Source organism: Leptonychotes weddellii, chromosome 12 (genome assembly GCF_054177405.1).
Source record: "Leptonychotes weddellii isolate Sample4059 chromosome 12, ASM5417740v2, whole genome shotgun sequence".
Classification (NCBI taxonomy): Eukaryota; Metazoa; Chordata; class Mammalia; order Carnivora; family Phocidae; genus Leptonychotes; species Leptonychotes weddellii.
This window is the reverse complement of record NC_138380.1, coordinates 59833000-59851912: the sequence shown is the minus strand read 5'-3', so window position 1 is coordinate 59851912 and position 18913 is coordinate 59833000. Positions and strand designations below refer to the sequence as shown.

Here is an 18913-nt window from a genome sequence, read left to right as displayed (position 1 = left end):
AAGATGGGAGGAGAAAGAGAAAAGTGGGGTGTGTGTGTGTGTCTGTTGGGGCACACAGTCTTACCAACACCAAGATCTGCATTGATGGGAATTTAAAGTTGGTTGCAATGGATACAGTCGGCCCTCGAGTGTCTGAATCAGGTTTAACCGACTGGAGGAAGTTAGAAGTGCCTTCCTTTCTTTTTTTCAGGTGGCCTCAGTTTTACGAAGCTTAAGCTGGTTACGGCATGACAAGAAACTTGGACAAGTTTTTGTTTTGTTTTGTTTTTCCTCTCACCAGTCCAGTGTCCAATTTATAGTTAGCGAGATCCTTCCAGATTCTGGCGTTATCTATTGATTTTAGCCTTATATGTATAATTTCCTGCCTGTTCAGTAATTGATAAAGATTGCACGGTTCAAGACACACATGATTTTGAACTGAAAGTCTGTGCCCCTTAATTTCTGGGTTTGTCTTCTGACACCTGGTGGGGGCTTATGTTCTTAAGTCTGGTAATAGAATTCTTAAAAGTAATTATTGTGATATTTCTGTGTTTGGCTTTTTACTAAAAAGGGTAAGACTTTTTTACATTTTCATCTGAACTTGACATTATATAGTGTTTCTGTTTCAGACAGCAGCAATGTTTCCCTTCTTCAGAAAATCTCCGGAATCTAAAAAGCCCTCTGCACCAGATACAGAAGCAGATGGATTTGTCCTTTTAGGTGAGTCTTTTTTTTTTTTTTTAAATTTTTTTTTTTTTATTTATTTATTTGCGAGAGAGAATGAGATAGAGAGAGCATGAGAGGGGGGAGGGTCAGAGGGAGAAGCAGACTCCCTGCTGAGCAGGGAGCCCGATGTGGGACTCGATCCCAGGACTCCAGGATCATGACCTGAGCTGAAGGCAATCGCTTAACCAACTGAGCCACCCAGGTGCCCAGGTGAGTCTTTTTAAACAAAATCATAATTGGTTGAATAATTTTTCCTTTAAAAGATTACTTGAAAATTATGTGATTGATTTTTTTTAATTATTTCCTACTAATTCCAGAATTCATTTATGTATATGAAATCTATAAAAATAAAGGTCATCAATCACTTAGATTATTGTCACAAAGTCATACACTTCTTATATATTATCTTGGCTATATCCTTCAAATTAAATGTGTAAAATCATCCCTTATTTTTTTTCTATATGATAAGCTGGTGAACCTTTTTAATTGTGAAAAACCAGAAGTCTTGAAGGATCCTTGGTAGACCAAGTTCTGTTTTATAAATAGCACCAAACCTTGCTTCTTAAATTAGCATCTGAAATTAAATTAGGCATCCAATAAATAATTTGCTGAATTAAGTATACTTTTTAAATATGTTAAATTGTGTCTCCTACATGTTTGTTAAGACTGGTTTATTTTCTATTATAAAATTGATACCTGCAGTTATTACGATTTTGGTGGCTTTAAAAAAATTTCTTTCAAACAAATACTATGCTCTTTCCAAGGGGAATTCTGAAAAATAACATTTCCTTCATGTCACTGGGTCTTCCCCCCGAGGAAGAGATTTGCAGTCTTTGAATAGTTCTTCCCAGAAATTCTCTCCCCAGAGGGTGGTGAGCCAAAGCCTAATGTTCCCACGTAGCACGCATCCTCTTCCACTGTGGACTTCCTCCTGCCAAATTCAGCTCCTTCCCTGAGAGGATGTGCATAAATTCATAGGGTATTTGCTCCCTGGGATGTTTCTCAGGTGTCTCCCTTTCCAGATTCTAGTTTCCTACCTCTTACAGTCTTTATCTTGGCCCAGCCAGACTGGGGTCCCCTTGTATTGGCAAATGCTCTATATGTCTTGAAAAGTGGAGGATAGCTCCTTGGATTTAAGGGTGATCCTGCATTTTCAGTTTAGGCCCTCTCAGAGCCAGGGTTCCTGCCAGTCCTCTTTCCCCACACTTTTAGAAGTGTAGGTGGCTGGGTCTCTGCCTCTTCAGCCCTTCTCTTTAGGATCTGGTCTCTCACAGAAAGGACACAAAGGTTTCACCCATCTGGCCCTCTTCCATTGCTAGGTTAACCTCTGGGAGACAGATTAGAGTTTTTCTTGTGGCTAAATGTTACCTTAGAATATCCCATCTTTTCCACAGTCGAGTTCTGGCAGGCCAGAATATGCAGTGCTGGCAGATGCCCTTTCCCTTCTGGCACTTTCTGTGGATCTGCCTCATTTGTCCTGGGACAGGGGCAATAACTCGGGTGGTCACAGTTGTTTTCTCTCTGCCCAGATCCTCTACACCTGAGGCAAAAATCGTGAGGCGTTGTTTGACCAGGGGCAGTGGTTTTTCCTGGGGAACTTTCTGATGGGTATAAACTGGGGTGCCATGCACATGCCTGCTTTTCTGGCCCTTCTTACCACTCAGGAATTTGTGCCGTGGCTTCCAGGTCAGAACTGGCTTCCTCAGTCCCAACTTCTGTTCCTTGAAAGTTGCCAGTGTTGCTTCCCTCTTACCTCCTGAATTAGCCTCACTAACTGAACCTCAGGGATGCCTCTGGTCTCTTCTTTAGGCCTTTTGCAAGAAATTCATCTCTCAAAATTTGCTTCAACCAAGCCTGGTGTTCCAAACTCTGTTCTGTGTTTCTCTGTGGTCTCAACACATATGTAGAGAACTTTGCTGCTTTTTGTTTCGTGATTCGAAATCAACATTACTGTTTTTGTACTCAAATAGCCATCTAAAGGATGTGAGATTCATGCATAGACATCTTTGAGAGCACATGCAACTTCTAATGCTGGGCCTCAGAAACTCTTTGTGCGTCTTCTTCACCTCTCTGGCTCTCTGGCCTGCCACTTGGCAGCACTTCAGGGGTAAGTTTTAACCACAGCTGAAAACACTCAAGCTGCTGCTCTTTCAGAAATCTCCTCCAGAATCTGGTGGCTCGAAACATGTAGATGCTTCACTCTAGCTAGCTAGACCAATAGGGGCCAGGTTTCCAGGCTATTCTACCTCAGCAGGTGAAGCTTATTTACTGTGGACCTTTCCCCTTCTAGAAAAGACTCTGGTTTAAGAAGTGGTGTTTAGGGGCGCCTGGGTGGCTCAGTCGTTGGGCGTCTGCCTTCCGCTCAGGTCATGATCCTGGGGTCCTGGGATCAAGCCCCGCATCAGGCTCTCTGCTCGGCGAGAAGCCTGCTTCTCCCTCTCCCACTCCCCCTGCTTGTGTTCCCTCTCTTGCTGTCTCTCTCTCTCTGTCAAATAAATAAATAAAATCTTAAAAAAAAGAAGAAGAAAAAGAAGTGGTCTTTAGCTGAGCCTCAGGAGACACAGAGACTTTCAGATTTCCTAATTCCTGAGGAAACTTCCAGCACTTCAGTACTCTCATCTGCTCTCATGTTCCAGCTGTGCCATGTGCTGTACCTAAGCCCTAAGGGTACACTTCCCCGAAAGCCGACATGCTGTGCTGTAAGGGCATTTTCCCAGGACCATCTCGGACGGAGTCGGGTGGGTGCTGTCCCCGCACGGTACCTCCCCTGCAGCAGTGGTGTCCCCGGCAGTCATGGTGACACTTCTGTCGTCGTTCCACTGCAGCGATGTAATTTGAAATGCAGCTGGTGGCCCTCCCTGTTTCAGATGATCCAAGCCAGACAAGTCCCCTAGATGTCTGCTGAGGCTCCTTGGTCCTTCAGCTTCTATGAGTGTTGAAGCTTGTCTCTGTTTAGCCCTGTGCCCTCCAGGTGCAAAGCTCTACCCCTTCACCACTTCCCATGAAAAATCCTCGCATCTTCCTACTGTCCTGTGAGCTTAGTTACTCTCCTGAAGTTGTGGTGCTACCAGCCAGCATCAGCGTCGGCTCTCTCTTCCTGTGTCTTCCCTCCTTCCTCGACCACACCGCCTCCCTTCTTCCTCAGGCACACCTCAGAGGCGGTACGGTGAAGCGTGGGTAAGAATCCTGACTCGAGCCAGACCCGTCAGCTCTGTATCCAGGCACTCCAACTCGCCAGAGCCTCTGTTTGAGGGGAGGCAGAACTTCTCCTCGCTCTGCTTAGGGTCTCTGCCTGGGCCTGAGAAGTACATACACATAGGACGCGTTGACGGGAGAGAAGCGTGCAGGTTTTCACACGTACACGGGAGCCCCCGTAGGAAAATGAAGACCAAAGAAGTGGCAAAACTTACATGCTCATATACCAGGTTGAACAAAGAGGCCACTGTGGAAGAGTAAAGAATGTGGGGAGACTAAAGGAAGATAAGAGTTATTTTAGCAGGGTCTGTTTGTACAGAGTTCTCTTGGCCTCAGTTATCCACCTCTGCTGATAAGAATGTTTCTTTCCTCCTGGCATCTTCTATAGGGGGCTTTATCTCCTGCTTTCAGGAAGGAAAGGGGAGGTCAGAGAACCCTTTTTTGCACCTGCTGTTTTTCAAGAGCCTTTAGCTCAGAATAATCCTTATGCCAAAGTGGCATATTTTGGGGGCGCCTGGGTGGCTCAGTTGGTTAAGCGTCTGCCTTCGGCTCAGGTCACGATCCCAGGGTCCTGGGATCGAGTCCCGCATTGGGCTCCCTGCTAGGCGGGGAGCCTGCTTCTCCCTCTGCTGCTGCCTCTCTCTATCTCTCTCTCTGACTCTCATGAATAAATTAAAAAAAAAAAGTGGCATATTTTGGGGTGGTATATTTGCCACTCCTCACCATTTTGGGCAAGTTATATAACCTCCGGGGTGGGAGGGCATTTAGAAATAGGACCAACCCCGTAGGGTTATGGAGAGGATTAAGTGGGTTACCATGCGTAAGATGCTTAGAACAGTGATAGTATTATGTCCACATATAGGTGAGGACTTAACTTTTCTGAGTTGTTCCAGCTAACATATAGCAGATCTAGAAGTAGTCCAGGCAATCTGACTTTGGAGCCTAATCCTCTTAACCACTAAGCTACCCATCTTTTTTTTTTTTTTTAACATCATAATATTTTAAATTTTAAGACATTAGTGACGTTTTAAGCTCTTTAAACATTTTTTATATTGTGTTCCTTACTGTTCCGAAGAGAAAGTGTTGTGTTTGTTTTCATTTTTTAAATGAAAGAGTGTTGTTGTTCATAAAGTTGGGCTCTAATTTTGGCTACCTCAAACTTTTCGGTATGTAATATGTAATGTATAATATTCTAAATATTTTTAAATATTGCAGACAACTGTAATCTCCTTAATGAGGTTGAGGTTGGAAGATGGTATGCATTATTTAGTTTGTAAAAAATGCATAGACAGTTAGGGACTTAATTGATTTGACTGGTAAAAGTCAGGACAGATTATTAGGAATATGGTAAGCTGTCTTAAAAAATGGTTTTTAAAGTGGTAATGTCTTTTTTTAAAGCTGACTTGTTCCGCTAAGTTGTTCTTTTCTTATCATGTGATAACATACTGACAAATGTAATACGTACTTTAGTCTCAGGCATACTGTGTAAAATATTTTGGAAAATGCCAAATAGGTCAAATGGTAGATATGAAATGCTCTTATTAACATGCCCCATACTTGCACATGTATATTTTTGTTATCATATATCCACATAACTTTCTTTGTCCTCACGTGCAGTAGATACATTGCAGGAAAATAAACATATATGGTGGGTTTTGTTGTGTTTTGGAAGTGATACAACCAAGTGAAGATTTAGAAACACAATTATATTTATGACAACAACTTCCTCTCAATACAGTTTCTACAGAATTTGTTAGATTATCATTGTATGTGGTCTTCATAACCTGTTTCTAAAATGGTCAGAGTAAATTATGTTGTGAAAAGTATAAATTATCTCTTTTTTTCCACTCGAGAGTACCTTTTACCCTAGGCAAGCCTTCCTGCTTAACACAAATAGGTTTTAGGTCACAAAGATTCGATGGCATTAGATGGTGTTGCTGAAGTCAACACCCCGCGACTTGAAATTCAGGGTTCAGGCAGAGCCTAGGCACTGTGTTCATAATAGGAATATCTGGGCTGTTGGTATATAATTAGCTCACTTTTGGACAGAAAGCTTTTTCCCTGTTAAGGTTTCCAAAGCTTTTAGCCTTTGTGAAATGTCGAGTGTGCTGAATAAGGATAAGGGGGAAAAAAGCCTCATAGAAAAACATCCTTTCCCTTGTAACCAGTTCCTATTCACATAAGAAGGTACTAGCTATTCTTTCATTCAGTAATGAAGTTGAAGTAATCCTCCAGGGTACTCATTTTACACAAAAACAAATTGCAGTTTTCATTTGCATCACTGGGTGGCGATTTTTCTTAGTTTTATACTATTGTTTAAAACCCCAGCGAGCATGGTACTATTTGTAATTACCAGGGTTTTCTTGTGTTATGACATGTTTAATTGTACTTTTAAGACATTATCTTTAAGTTGATTACAAATTTACTACTGTAGTGTGCAACCTCATAGTTATTTTAAATTAAGGAAAAGGGTATCTGTTGCCTAGATGTTGGCATATAATTCCTTCCAAAACTAAGACAAAGGCATGAATTAGCTTATTATGTTATGGCAAAAAGAAGGAAAAATAACAGCAACAAGAAAACCCCAGAGAATATAAGATGAAAAGGAATAATTTAGATTGCTGTTGTTATGTTTGCTGACACTGTTGACCAGATATTGAATAGAACTTTGGAGCAGGCGGAATGAAACCGAGCAAGGCCTGCCCCAGAGATGGAAGAGCTTGGGTTACGGTCCAACCGACGTTCATCACGGCTTTCAGAATTTGCAGGTGTTTCTTCTTCTTTTTTTTTTTTTAAGATTTTATTTATTTATTTGACAGAGAGAGAGAGAGAGCACATGCAGGGGGAGTGGCAGGCAGAGGGAGAAGCAGACTCCCTGCTGAGCAGGGAGCCCGATGTGGAGCTCGATCCCAGGACCCTGGGATCATGACCTGAGCCGAAGGCAGACGCTTAACCGACTGAGCCACCCAGGCACCCCTTTGCAGGTGCTTCTTAAAGTAGGGCACGAGGACCCGTGGTTTCCATTAAGCGAATTATTTTGTAAAACTGAATCGAGAATCAGAGGTTAGTAATTCCGTAGCTTGGATTTCATCTTTGAAGTATTGATACTGAAATATGTAACTCACTCTCACATTGCATTTTCCAGTTGAAATGATAGATCAGATTTTGAAATGTAATGGGTTATTTTTAAGGTTGACCCCTACTGAATTCCTCATCCTCGGAATCATTCAAACCATGTATACACACTCAAGTTAAACTATTCCATTTTTATATGGAATTTTTGGGTAATCTTGTCGTCTCTGTGCTCCTTCCTTTATTTAAAAGTGGAAATTTAGCTGTGTGCAAGACAAATTTACATTCCAGGAGATGAGGGACAGTAAGTCATTTTGATTCTCTCTAGGACTGAAGGCTTTAATTAAAACAACAAAGATAAAGACTAAACAGATTTTTAGCATGCGCTTCCTATTTTTACTCCCTGTTCTTACAACAAAAATATACCAAATTAAAAAAAAAAAAAGTAGAGTGTTGATGGATTAAAAAAGCAACTGACCCTATTAATAGCTCTTTACCCATGTATTGTGGTATCCAGAAAAACTCAAATTACAATTACTTTACTTGGCAATCTTTGTATTTTTACTCGACCTTTCAATTCTAAAGCAAGCATGCCAGGATTGTTAAACTTACTTCATTTTGCACTTGTTTATTTTCCCATTATGGATAGAATTAACAGAACTTTGACATCTGTTGGCTCCTAATTCTGGTTGACCTGTTCACCTAGCGACACTTTAGAGTTGGAAGTGTTCAGGCAAGGGTGTCCTGTGTGGGGTACCCCCTGCCTTATCTCCTTGACTGTGCAGATAAGAAGGAACATCATGGGGCAAAGGAGAGGTGTGGACCGTACTGAGAAACAGAACTGAGCCCTCTGTTTTATACAATTAATTGTGAGCAAGTCATTCATTCACACTGGGGCTCCGTGATGTCAGTCGGATGATCTGTCTCTGCCTCCCTGGTTCTAACCCTCCTGTGCATTAGGGAGCACTTTGAGAAGAGACTGGTGCTGGGGCCTCCAGAATCCCTACATTCTGGTTAGACAGGCCTGGGGTTTGGCCCAGACAGGAGTATTTTTTTTTTTTTTCAATGTTCTCCAGACAGTTCTAGTGTGCGTGCAGGGCTGAGAACCACTGCTATTCATTCTCTGTAATTTAGTGATCATACACTTTGAAAAGGACCTCATAAAAATATAGACTTATGGTTTCTCTTCCACTGTAGTTGAGCCATAAACAAATAAACAAAAAGCAAATAAAACCACAACATTTCTAGGTTAAACACATTTCCTTTCAAATATTAAATAGGCAAAGAAGCAGAAAGCTTCAAGTTTCTTAAAGTAATATATTTGGAACCTTAAGTATTTTTTTTAATCAGTGGAGCAATTGAGAAGCATTTTATTAACCTAATTATACAAATGTGAATTCCAAGTGGCCTGTAACTCTTTTTGTCTTTAACCATAGTACATGTATTTGACGGATTAACACCTGTAAATTCTGCAGAACCACTCCAAGAGACTTTTTCTTTGAGCTAAAACCTTCCGGCCAACATATTTTTGGTGTAGCTGTTTGGGGGCCATTGACTGGTTTACTCTACTGCTGTTTCCAGGGGGCACTTACTTCATACAACATCAGTAGGAAAACAATTTAAGCACGCACACCATATTCCATAAATGAGTTTCCTTTAGTTTTTCGTTGGAGGCTTTCGTAATGCTATATCTTCCACATTTGAGACTATCTAACTGAAAAGTTATGATGAGTAGCTTTTATATTTGAGCTTACAAGTTTATTTTTTCTTTCATTCTGTTGAGGAAATAAAGAATGAGGATGACAATCAAAGTAAAATGTACGCTATAAACATGGTACTTTGTACTGGTAATTCAGGTAGTGTTGGAAGACCTAAGTGTTGGCTTTCTGGTAATCTTAATAATATGACAGTATTCTTTCATATTTTAGCGGTTGTCTTACTCAGCATCTGTTTTTTCCCTTTGAATGCAACCAAAGCTTATTATGAAGGGAAAGATTCTTACTAAGGGTAACACATTAATCTTCATAAATGTGAATTTCTGGAAAACGTATCTTCTTCTTTTATCATGATAGAATTAGGGTGTTACCTCAGAATAGCATTATCTAATAAACTAAGCCAGAAGAAAAACATCTTAAATTTGTGTAATGGAGTCTTTTTTTTTTATTGTAGTGATCACTAATTGAATACTCTTGAGCACCTCCTCTGTAACAGGTGCTCTGCTCCTTGTTAATGCTGCAGATTCCTGGGCCTGACCCATACCTAGTGAAACAGAATCTTTGGAGCTATAGCCTAAGAATCAGCATTTTTAAAAAAGCAATGCATGTGACTTTTCTATGACAAAAGAGACGAATATACAGTGGGGAAAAGACACAGTCTCTTCAACAAATGGTGCTGGGGAAACTGGACACTACATGCAAAAGAACAAAAGTGGACCACTTTCGAACACCATACACAAAAATAAACTCAGAGTGGATTAAAGACCTGGATATGAGACCTGAAACTACAAAACTCCTAGAAGAGAACATAGGAAGTAATTTGTCTGACACCAACTATAGCAACATCTATCTAGATATGTCTTCCTGAGGCAAGGACACAAAAGCAAAAATAAACTGTTAGGACCATGCCAAAATAAAAAGATTTTGGACAGCAAAGGAAACCATCGACAAAACAAAAAGGCAACCTACTGAATGGGAGAAGATGTTTCCAAATGACATATCTGATAAGGGGTTAATATTCAAAATATACAAAGAACTTATATAACCGAAAACCAAAAAATAAAATAATCCAATTAAAAAACAGGCAGAGGTCCTGAATAGACATTTTTTCAAAGAAGACATACAGATGGCCAACAGACATATGAAAAGATGCTCCTTCTAATAAGGGAAGTGCAAATCAAATCCACAATGAGATACCACATTACACCTGTCAGAATGGCTAAGATCAAAAAGACAAGAAATAACAAGTGTTGGCGAAGATGTAGAGGAAAAGGGAACACTTGTGCACTGCTGGTGGGAGTGCAAACTGGTGCAGCCACTGTGGGAAACAGTATGGAGGTTCCTCAAAAAATTAAAAATAGAAATACCATATGATCCAATAATTCCACTACTGGGTATTTATCCAAAGAATAGGAAAACATTAATTCAAAGGGAAACATGCACCCCAATGTTTATTGCAGCATTATTTACAATAGCCAAATTATAGAAGCAGCCTGTGTTCATTGATAAAGAAGATGTGGGGTATACCCACCCACACGCACACACACACACACACACACACACACACACACACTCTGGAATATTACTCAGCCATAAAAATGAAATCTTGCCATTTGCAACACATGAGTGGATTGAGGGGGTATAACACCAAGTGAAATAAGTCAGTCAGAGAAAGACAAATACTGTATAATCTCACTCGTGAAATGAAGAAACAAAGAAAACAAAACATTTGTTTTCTGATTAAAAAAAATACTTAAGGTTCCAAATATATTACTTTAAGAAACTTGAAGCTTTCTGCTTCTTTGCCTATTTAATGAAAGGAAATGTGTTTAACCTAGAAATGTTGTGGTTTTATTTGCTTTTTGTTTGTTTGTTTATGGCTCAACTACAGTGGAAAAAGAAGCCAAACAAAAATCAGACTCTTAACTATAGAGAACAAACTGATGGTTACCAGAGGGGAGGTGGGTGGGGGGGATGGGTGAAATAGATGAGGGGGATTAAGAGTACATTGATCTTGATGAGCACTGAATAATATATGGAATTGTTGAATCACTATATTACACACCTGAAACTAATATAACACTGTATGTCAACTATACTGGAATTAAAAAAAAAAAAGAATTTCTGGTACACTGTGGTTATCAGTTAAATTATAAACTGATACCCTACAATTGGTATTTTCATTAAAAAGTCATACTTTTATGATTCTCTGTACCTATATTTTATATATACATACACACACATAGATACAATTAGTCATATTTTTAATGAGAAGTATTACGTATACTAAAGCCTTACATTATAGTATAAATGACTTAAAGGAGCCATCGTTCTGAAATTTTTCAGTATTCTAAGTCAAGTAGCTCAGTGCTAAACTTATGGAATGGTTTCATTTTTATTTCTGGCATCTATTATTTCCTGATGCACAAGGTGAAAATATGCTTGGTGACACCAAAGGAAAATGAACCCTTAAAATAGTTTGTTGATGGATTGGTTGAAAGAGTTGATAACTATGATAACTAGCCATTGTCCCTGTTGGTCTCCCTGTGTTAGGGGTTCTTAGCCATGATGACTTTGGGGGCGCTGAGTGGAGTGTTCTGTAAACCTCCTGAAATTATACGCAAAATTTTGTATTTGCATTTTTCTGAGCAGAAGGGTCTTTGCATTTCATCAGATTCTCAAAGGTCTGTGTCCCTGAAGAGGATAGAGAATCACTTTTCTAGATGTTGCTATGTATACAGATGTTTGCGAGCCCCTTGGGCTCTGTGATCTTAGGGTATTTTTATTTTAACGTCAGAGGCAGCACAGTCCTTGTCAGGGGTGCGTCACATCTCATTGGTCACTTGTACTAGTCTGGCTTCAGAAAATAGAATGACTTTTGAGCAGCTAAAAGAAAATTAGGGAATAATTACTCTACTGTCAGATACACAGCCAATGCAGTATCTGTAAGGAGGTTGCAACCTAAGTGGCAAGACCTCCAAAAATAAAAATTAAATAACATCGCAAGACAGCACTATCAAACATCAGGTGTAAGATAGGATGGCGTGTACCATTAGGGACAGCTCAGTCGTGTGTCGCCGTTTCCCTGTCTTGTCCATCTGGTATGAGTATACATGCATACTTTTCCAGTGATGCAGTCAGGACATGATACTGTAATTAGTTGTGTTGTCAGAAAAACTAAAAGCAGGCAGATGATAATAGAGATGTACAGATCCCCAAACTGTGACTGGAGAACTCTTTTACTTGTTATATTAAACATATAATTAGTAATGATCGTTTACTCTTGGTTTGCTTTTATATGGGTCTGTCACCGTTCTTGTAGTAGCTCCTCTATCATTGTTCTGTAATGTTATTTAAACTTCTATTTGTATATGTTTTACCACTTGGATTGTAACCTCCTTCCAGACATCTTGTCTGCTGTGCATCTCATCTAATAGCACAATGAGTTCCATAAAGAACATCCTCAATCTACATGTTGTCAACAGGCTTTAGAATGACTTCTAGATTATTTAGTATTTGATTAGAAAACTTGGTAATGTCTTCTATTAAGGTGTTTTTCCAGTGGAAATGGATCTTTGTTGACCTACGTTACCGATCACCTGGGCTTTTAAATTATACTAATTTTAGTTATTAATGCAAACTGAAATAAGCATTCGGAGCAGGTTTGCCTCTTCCAAATTCATTCCCGCTTCTTCCACACTTCAGAGTAGTCACCTCGTCTCCATGACCATGTGTTTCAGGAGAGACTGGCTTTATTCCCGGCCCTGTGAGCTCAGTTCTAATTTGTCTAAGCCAGTCAGGGTGGCCCAATCCACCTTGCTGGCAGTTAGTTTCAGAATGCCTGACTGGATGTGAAGGAAGGTCGGCCGAGGGGCTCAGAGGCAGATACTGGAGAGAGAGCCCCCTCTTCCCCTGGCAGCTATTTTATCTGGATGAAATGCCTGATGACGTTTCATACGTCGCTGCCACCTTTGCTGAGGGGAGGTAGCTCAAGACAGAGATAACATGTTGAAGATGGCAGAATAAAATGAGAAAGCAATTTGGTCCATGATGGCATTGTTGAACTGATATACTTACAAGCCTGGCATCTGCCAACCTCTGGACTTACTGCTAGGTGGGATAGTAAATTCCCTCATTAAAGTTTAAGCCGCTTTTAGATAGGCTTCTGTTCCTTGCGGCTGAAAATGTCTGGACTGATGTTTGACAAGTATGCTTGTAGTGTCCAGACTTCATGGGATATATATATTTCTTCATTTGATGTGTATATAGGAAAAGTTTATATTTATATCCTCCAAAACTTAATTTTTAACAAAACAGTGTATGGAAATAGTCTTGAGTTACATTGCAAATGAAATGAATAGGTTATCACAGTCACATGTAAATATTTGGAAAGATATGGCTCCTGGCATCAGAAAGGATGCGTCCTGGATGTAGCTGGTCCCTGGGGGGGCTATATAACACTGCTACAAAGCAGCTGATCGGTAAACAATCGTATTAACGGTTTGGTGATCAGGAAACATGTTTAACATATGAACATAATAGTTTACTACTTATATGTGGGCATTTTTCTGTATTTTAGGGCTATTTAAGAAATTGGTTGGTAGGTTGAGATTGATATGCAACACATTATAATTTTTCCCATCCAAATTAGAGGGAAACAGGATCCCTGATGCATTTTCTTACAAGTCCAATTTTCAGGAATGGATTACTGATGTTAAGCAGGAGATTCCTTTGTGAATCTGGACCAGCTATTTTATAAAGTCAGCAATCCTGCTAATGATACAGTCTTAAACTTAATACAGTCTTAAAGCATATGACTCACATATCTTTATGTGTTATATATTTAGAAATGTACCATTTCCAAAAATGCTGAAGTCAATAAATGAAATAGTAATCCTTTTTTTAAACATGGGAATTTGGGAGGAAAATTGAAATGTGTAGTTTCTTTTTATCTTTCCAAATTTATAGCTCTGAAGTCACTATTTAAAGTTTAAAACCAATCGGATATTATGTTTTTACTTGAACTGCATGTCAATCATGCTCAGTGTGTCACATTTTAAAGAGTTTTAAGGGCAATGATAAAAAGTTCATTAGTCTTATTTTTCTTTCTTTTTTTTTTTTTAAAGATTTTATTTATTTATTTTGACACACACAGCGAGAGAGGGAACACAAGCAGGGGGAGTGGGATGCAGGGCTCGATCCCTGGACCCTGGGATCATGACCTGAGCTGAAGGCAGACGCTTAACGACTGAGCCACCCAGGCGCCCCCAGTCTTATTTTTCAATGTTTGCATTTTTTATTATAAAATCAAGCTACAATTTATTACATTCTGCCATTAAAGGGTGGGAATGCTGCAACATAATTACTAGATGTTGAAGGAGATTTTAGGGATAATTCTAAACAGCCTCATATGTAAATATTTCCAATTGAGAGTTATATGTTCAAAATACTTTATATAAATTCTTTTGTTTGCTAAGGAAAGAAAGGAAGGTAAATATAGTATAGAAGATACTTCGTATGAAGCTACTTCAGGAATGGATTCATACGCGTTACCGTATGAACCAATTATAGTAAAAGCATTCCCTTCCTCGTGAGATATAAATGCCTTTCTAGCCTGTGGGCATCTTTTTATTGCCAAAGGTGGTTTAAATTTAACACCACAAAAATTCACTTATGATTTCTACCTATTATGAAAATATGCTAATGAATCCAAATATATTTTAATATTCCCAATTCAGATATGCTTAAGTGTTTTCCATTACCTAAAAGAATGCATTTTCTTTCAGCTCCTGTAGGTCTCCAAGGTTACAGGACCTTGAAGCGTGTAGAGCTCAGTGTGGTACAAACCTGTATTTCTCAGGTTGAGTTGCGTGCGCACCTTCCTGGAACAGGGCGGAGGTGTTACACTGACCAAATGGAATAATAGTGGTCTTTCTCTAGGAAAAAACAAGCTGATGGAATTTCACGTTTTTGTTCTGAAATTTTCCTTAAATTCTAGAGAGAGCACCATTAATTTTATAAGCAGGTATTAGGCAGATAACATGTATGAATAGGAATGAAGGAATAACTTGCAAACACACAGTCATTTGACTTCTTTGGCTGCTTTGTTCTTTGAACATTTGTAGTCCTAGTCATGGTTTTATATTTTATTTGATAACCTATGAAATAAAATAAATTGAACATTAACCGCAATTTAAACTTAGAATAACTAAACATAAAATTTTGTCTGAAATTATAGTTTATATGATAAAATTGAAAATATCAGTATTTCATAATGTTCTGCTGAGAGCATTTTGACTTTGAGACACTACTTGACCTTCAGTATGGGAAGAGATTACATTTCGAAGAGAAAGATGGGAGCTCTGCTGCTTATTTCTTTTCTTATCTTACACAGTTCAGATCACTTTACTGGGACACAGATTCCTCATCTGGTGAATGAGAGAGGAAATTAGATTTTTATCTTCGAAGTTTTTGTTTGTTTTTAATAGCTTAACATTTCAGTGATACTTTTTTTTTTGTACTATGTATTTAAAGAGACTGACAAATCCCTCAATTTATTCTAATCTCTGTTGGAATAAATTGATGGTACTAAAGTGTGCTCTGATACATTGAACTCTTCTTCAAGAGGCCAAGAAATCAGTGCACCGGCTGTGAGACAAATTCAGTGTGAAGCTTTTTTTTTTTTTTAGTTAAAATTTTTTCTAGCTGGTAGACCCAATTTATCCCTGGCAAATCTTTTATTAAAATACTTATGAAAACAGAGGGGAAAACTTTATAATCATTACCAAAACTTAAGGGTGACGGGCAGCTTAATGGCAGAATCTGGGATGCAGTCAGACTAGGAAAGAACCGACTAATCTTCTGCTTATGGTAGAGTATGTTGAGACCTACATTTTAAACACCTAGAACTTGGCGGCTATCCCTCTCTACCCTTGAGGTTCCGTTCTGTGAGGGAAGCAGAGTACTCTGTTCCCTATTCCTATACACGTCACCGTCTTTCTTCATTCTGGAAAACAGCTGGTCTGCAGGTAGAGGAGGGATGGAGGCCGAATAGGGAGGCAGAGTTTCTGCCAGTCAAACAACGTAGGCAGCCAGAGAGATAACATTGGTGCTGGTAGCAGTGATTTTGGAAATTGAAATTTTTTTAATGTCAGCCTAAGGTGGTAGCAATAGAAGCAAAAAGACATCCCAAGAGAGAAGAGTTACACTGGGTGAAAGCGTTAAGAGAAACATTCAAATGAATTGAGCCCTGTGTGTACCAGCCTGCCTCCAGCTGGTGGGAATTTTTATTTACACAATCTTTCTGGAAGAAAAATTGGTAGTGTGTATCAGAAGCTTTAAAGAAGTAGATCCTTTGCCTTAGAAATTCTACTTTTAGGAATTTATCATGAGACCATAAACAGATGCAGCTTAAAAGACGGTATGTTTAGCATGAACCTTTAAATTTTTATTCATTCCATTGTAATTAACATACAGTGTATATTAGTTTCAGATGTGCAAGATAGTGATTCAACAGTTCTATACATTGCTCAGTGCTCATTGTGTCAAGTGGACTCTTCATCCCCTTCACCTATGTCACCCATCCCCCCACCCCTCCTCCTCTCTGGTAATCATCAGTTTGCTCTCTAGAGTTCAGAGTCTGTTTCTTGGTTTGCCTCTCTCTCTCCTTTTTTGCCTTTGTTCATTTGTTTGGTTTCTTAAATTCCGCATATGAGTGAAATCATATGGTATTTGTTTTTCTCTGACTGACTTATTTTGCTTAGCATTATACTCTAGCTCCATCCATGTCATTGCAAATGGCAAGATTTTGTTCTTTTTTATGACTGAATAATATTCCATTGTGTAACATGAACCTCTTTCTTATATATATTTTATATGACTAAAAATTTCTGGAAGGAAGAATGTTTATGTACCAATAGACTTTATGAATTGAGGTGATTTAATTTTTTCTCCTTTTTATTACTTACATTTACCCAATTTGATTATATTTACTGTAATGAACATGTAGTACTTATTTATAAACCCAGAGTCAACAGGAGCCTCAAAGAGATCTCTGAATCCCAGTTCTCTCATAGCGTATGTAGTTCTCTCAAAAGCATAAGTCCATTTTACTCTGCTACTGAAATTGCACTGTGCTTCCTGTTTTCATGATACAATTCAGTTCATTGAATGTTTATTGAGTGAATATAAATACTGTTAGCTTCTCTTAAAATGTTTCTATTAATAAGTTTATATATTATTTTGGTAGATTTAAGTCCAGGGTATAATAATATAAGAAAATCTCATCTTAAACTTCTCACTCATTTTGCAATAACCTAATAATTTACAACATTTTAAGAGGAAAATATATCTTGGGAAAAGAAATTAATCAACTTTTTATTTGATTTTCTCGCTCATGTTTTCCTGGATGTTGACTTTCATTCCCTAAATACCTTCCTTTTATTCCCTAAAGTCCTTCATGTGTATCAGGAATTTCTAGTGTATTAGAAGGCATCCTTTAAACATTAAGGTCAATTTTAAGGTGAAATTTCATTGTACTTAAAAAATTGTTTATGTTAACTGTATCATTTTTAATGGATTGCATAAACTTGTACCCTGTCTATTTTGTGATAGTCTCCTCAACAACTTTAGTAACATGAATGTGGAGATTTATGTTCCTCTTCTTCAGTTATTTTTGCATGATTGTTTCTCTGGAATTTTAAGTTCAAATGTTTAAACTCTACTCATACTGTGAAGATATATAATAATTTTTCCTCTGCAGTTGTTTTTTGTATTGATTTAGTTAGTAAAGTTAAAATCACGTGTTATTTTTACATGTCAGTTATTTATTTATTTGAGAGAGAGAGCGCACACAAGCAGGGGGAAGGCAGAGGGGGAGGGAGAAGCAGATTCCCGCTGAGTGGGGAACCAGATGCGGGGCTCAATCCCAGAACCCTGAGATCATGACCAGAGCCCAAGGCAGAAGCTTAACCGACTGAGCCACCCAGGTGCCCCACATGTCAGTTATTAAAAAAGGTCTCTCTCAGAAAGAAGATATGATCTCTTTTTTTATTGCCCTTATGGTCAGTTGATCTGGAATGTCTGTTGATGACATGTTGGCTGAAGGCTGAGTTTTTATTTCAGTTGAGTCATTAAGCACTTATAGCAAATATATCAGAAATTTTATTTTATCTATTTTAGAAAGAGGGAGCAAGGGGAGGAGCAGAGGGGCGAGGGTTTCCAACTCCCCACTGAGCATGGAGGCCAAATGGGGGCTGGATCCCGCGACCCTGAGACCATGACCTGAGTGGAAACCAGAGTTGGAGCTTAACCGGCTGAGCCACCCAGGGGCCCCAGAAACTTTAATTTTAAAAGAAACCAAACCTTTGTTTTTTTTCCACACCTACAGAAGAGCACTATTAAGTAGTTGGAAGTTTATCTCTGAATGACATGTGAACATTCTGAAGAAGGAATTGAGCATATTTTCCAGGTAGAAGAAAGCACCATTGCTCCCAAGCAAGTAAACATACAATAGTTTGTTTACTTGTCGTCAACATTTCCCCCACCACAGTCTATCTTGGACAGAATTTTCAAGCCCAGCCAACTTTAGGATTGATTTATAGCAAAGAATGGTTATATTCTGATAGTTAAGAAAGGATGTGGAGAGAGAAAAATCTGCTAACTTTGTCCTTCCATCTTTTTCTAGACCTAATAAATTGATTTTTATTCTGATTCTGTCCATTTAATTTTTGTTACATGCTTCTCAACTATGCTCTTTCCTCGTTACTTTTAGGCATAGAACTTCCTAAATATTTAGCCTCAGCAAGAACACACAGGCTTTTCACGTTCTTTGGTATTAGTGGCTGTAAAACATTGAATTTCTGGCAGTGGAATTCTACAGACAGAATTTGACCCCTTGCACCATGTCCCTGAATAAAGAAGCTTTGCTTCTGAGCATGTGCATCTCAACAAGGACCTTCAACTCTTGTTCTTTGTAGACCCAGCATCTTTTATAGCTATGTATGTTGGGAATTATCAGTCAGATATCACCTGTAGGTTCTTTATTTTCTACATCTGTCTTCCCACATAATCATAAATGTTGATTATAAATTAAGCAGCATTATTCACGTTACATTTTATGGGCTCATAGTTGGATTTAGTAAGGCCAAGAGTGTGGAAGAGAGATGGATCATCAACCTTTCTTCATATGAGGTTCTTTTAACCTACTGTATCTTCATGTATTCCTG

General features: G+C 38.7%; 1 protein-coding gene and 1 long non-coding RNA gene across 3 annotated transcripts in view; both read left to right on the top strand.

The window, feature by feature from the left end:
- Positions 1–18913, top strand: part of UMAD1 (UBAP1-MVB12-associated (UMA) domain containing 1) — a 201872-nt gene that overhangs the window by 27930 nt on the left and 155029 nt on the right. For both annotated transcript variants that reach the window (XM_081800504.1, XM_081800505.1), the window contains one exon: positions 609–699. In XM_081800504.1, coding sequence (XP_081656630.1) covers positions 618–699 — 82 coding nt within the window. In that variant the 5' untranslated portion in view covers positions 609–617. The remainder of the gene's footprint in view (positions 1–608; positions 700–18913) is intronic.
- LOC145716556 (uncharacterized) lies at positions 906–12560 on the top strand. Its single transcript, XR_014139327.1, has 2 exons — positions 906–2375; positions 3261–12560. It is a non-coding gene; the product is annotated as an uncharacterized LOC145716556 (long non-coding RNA).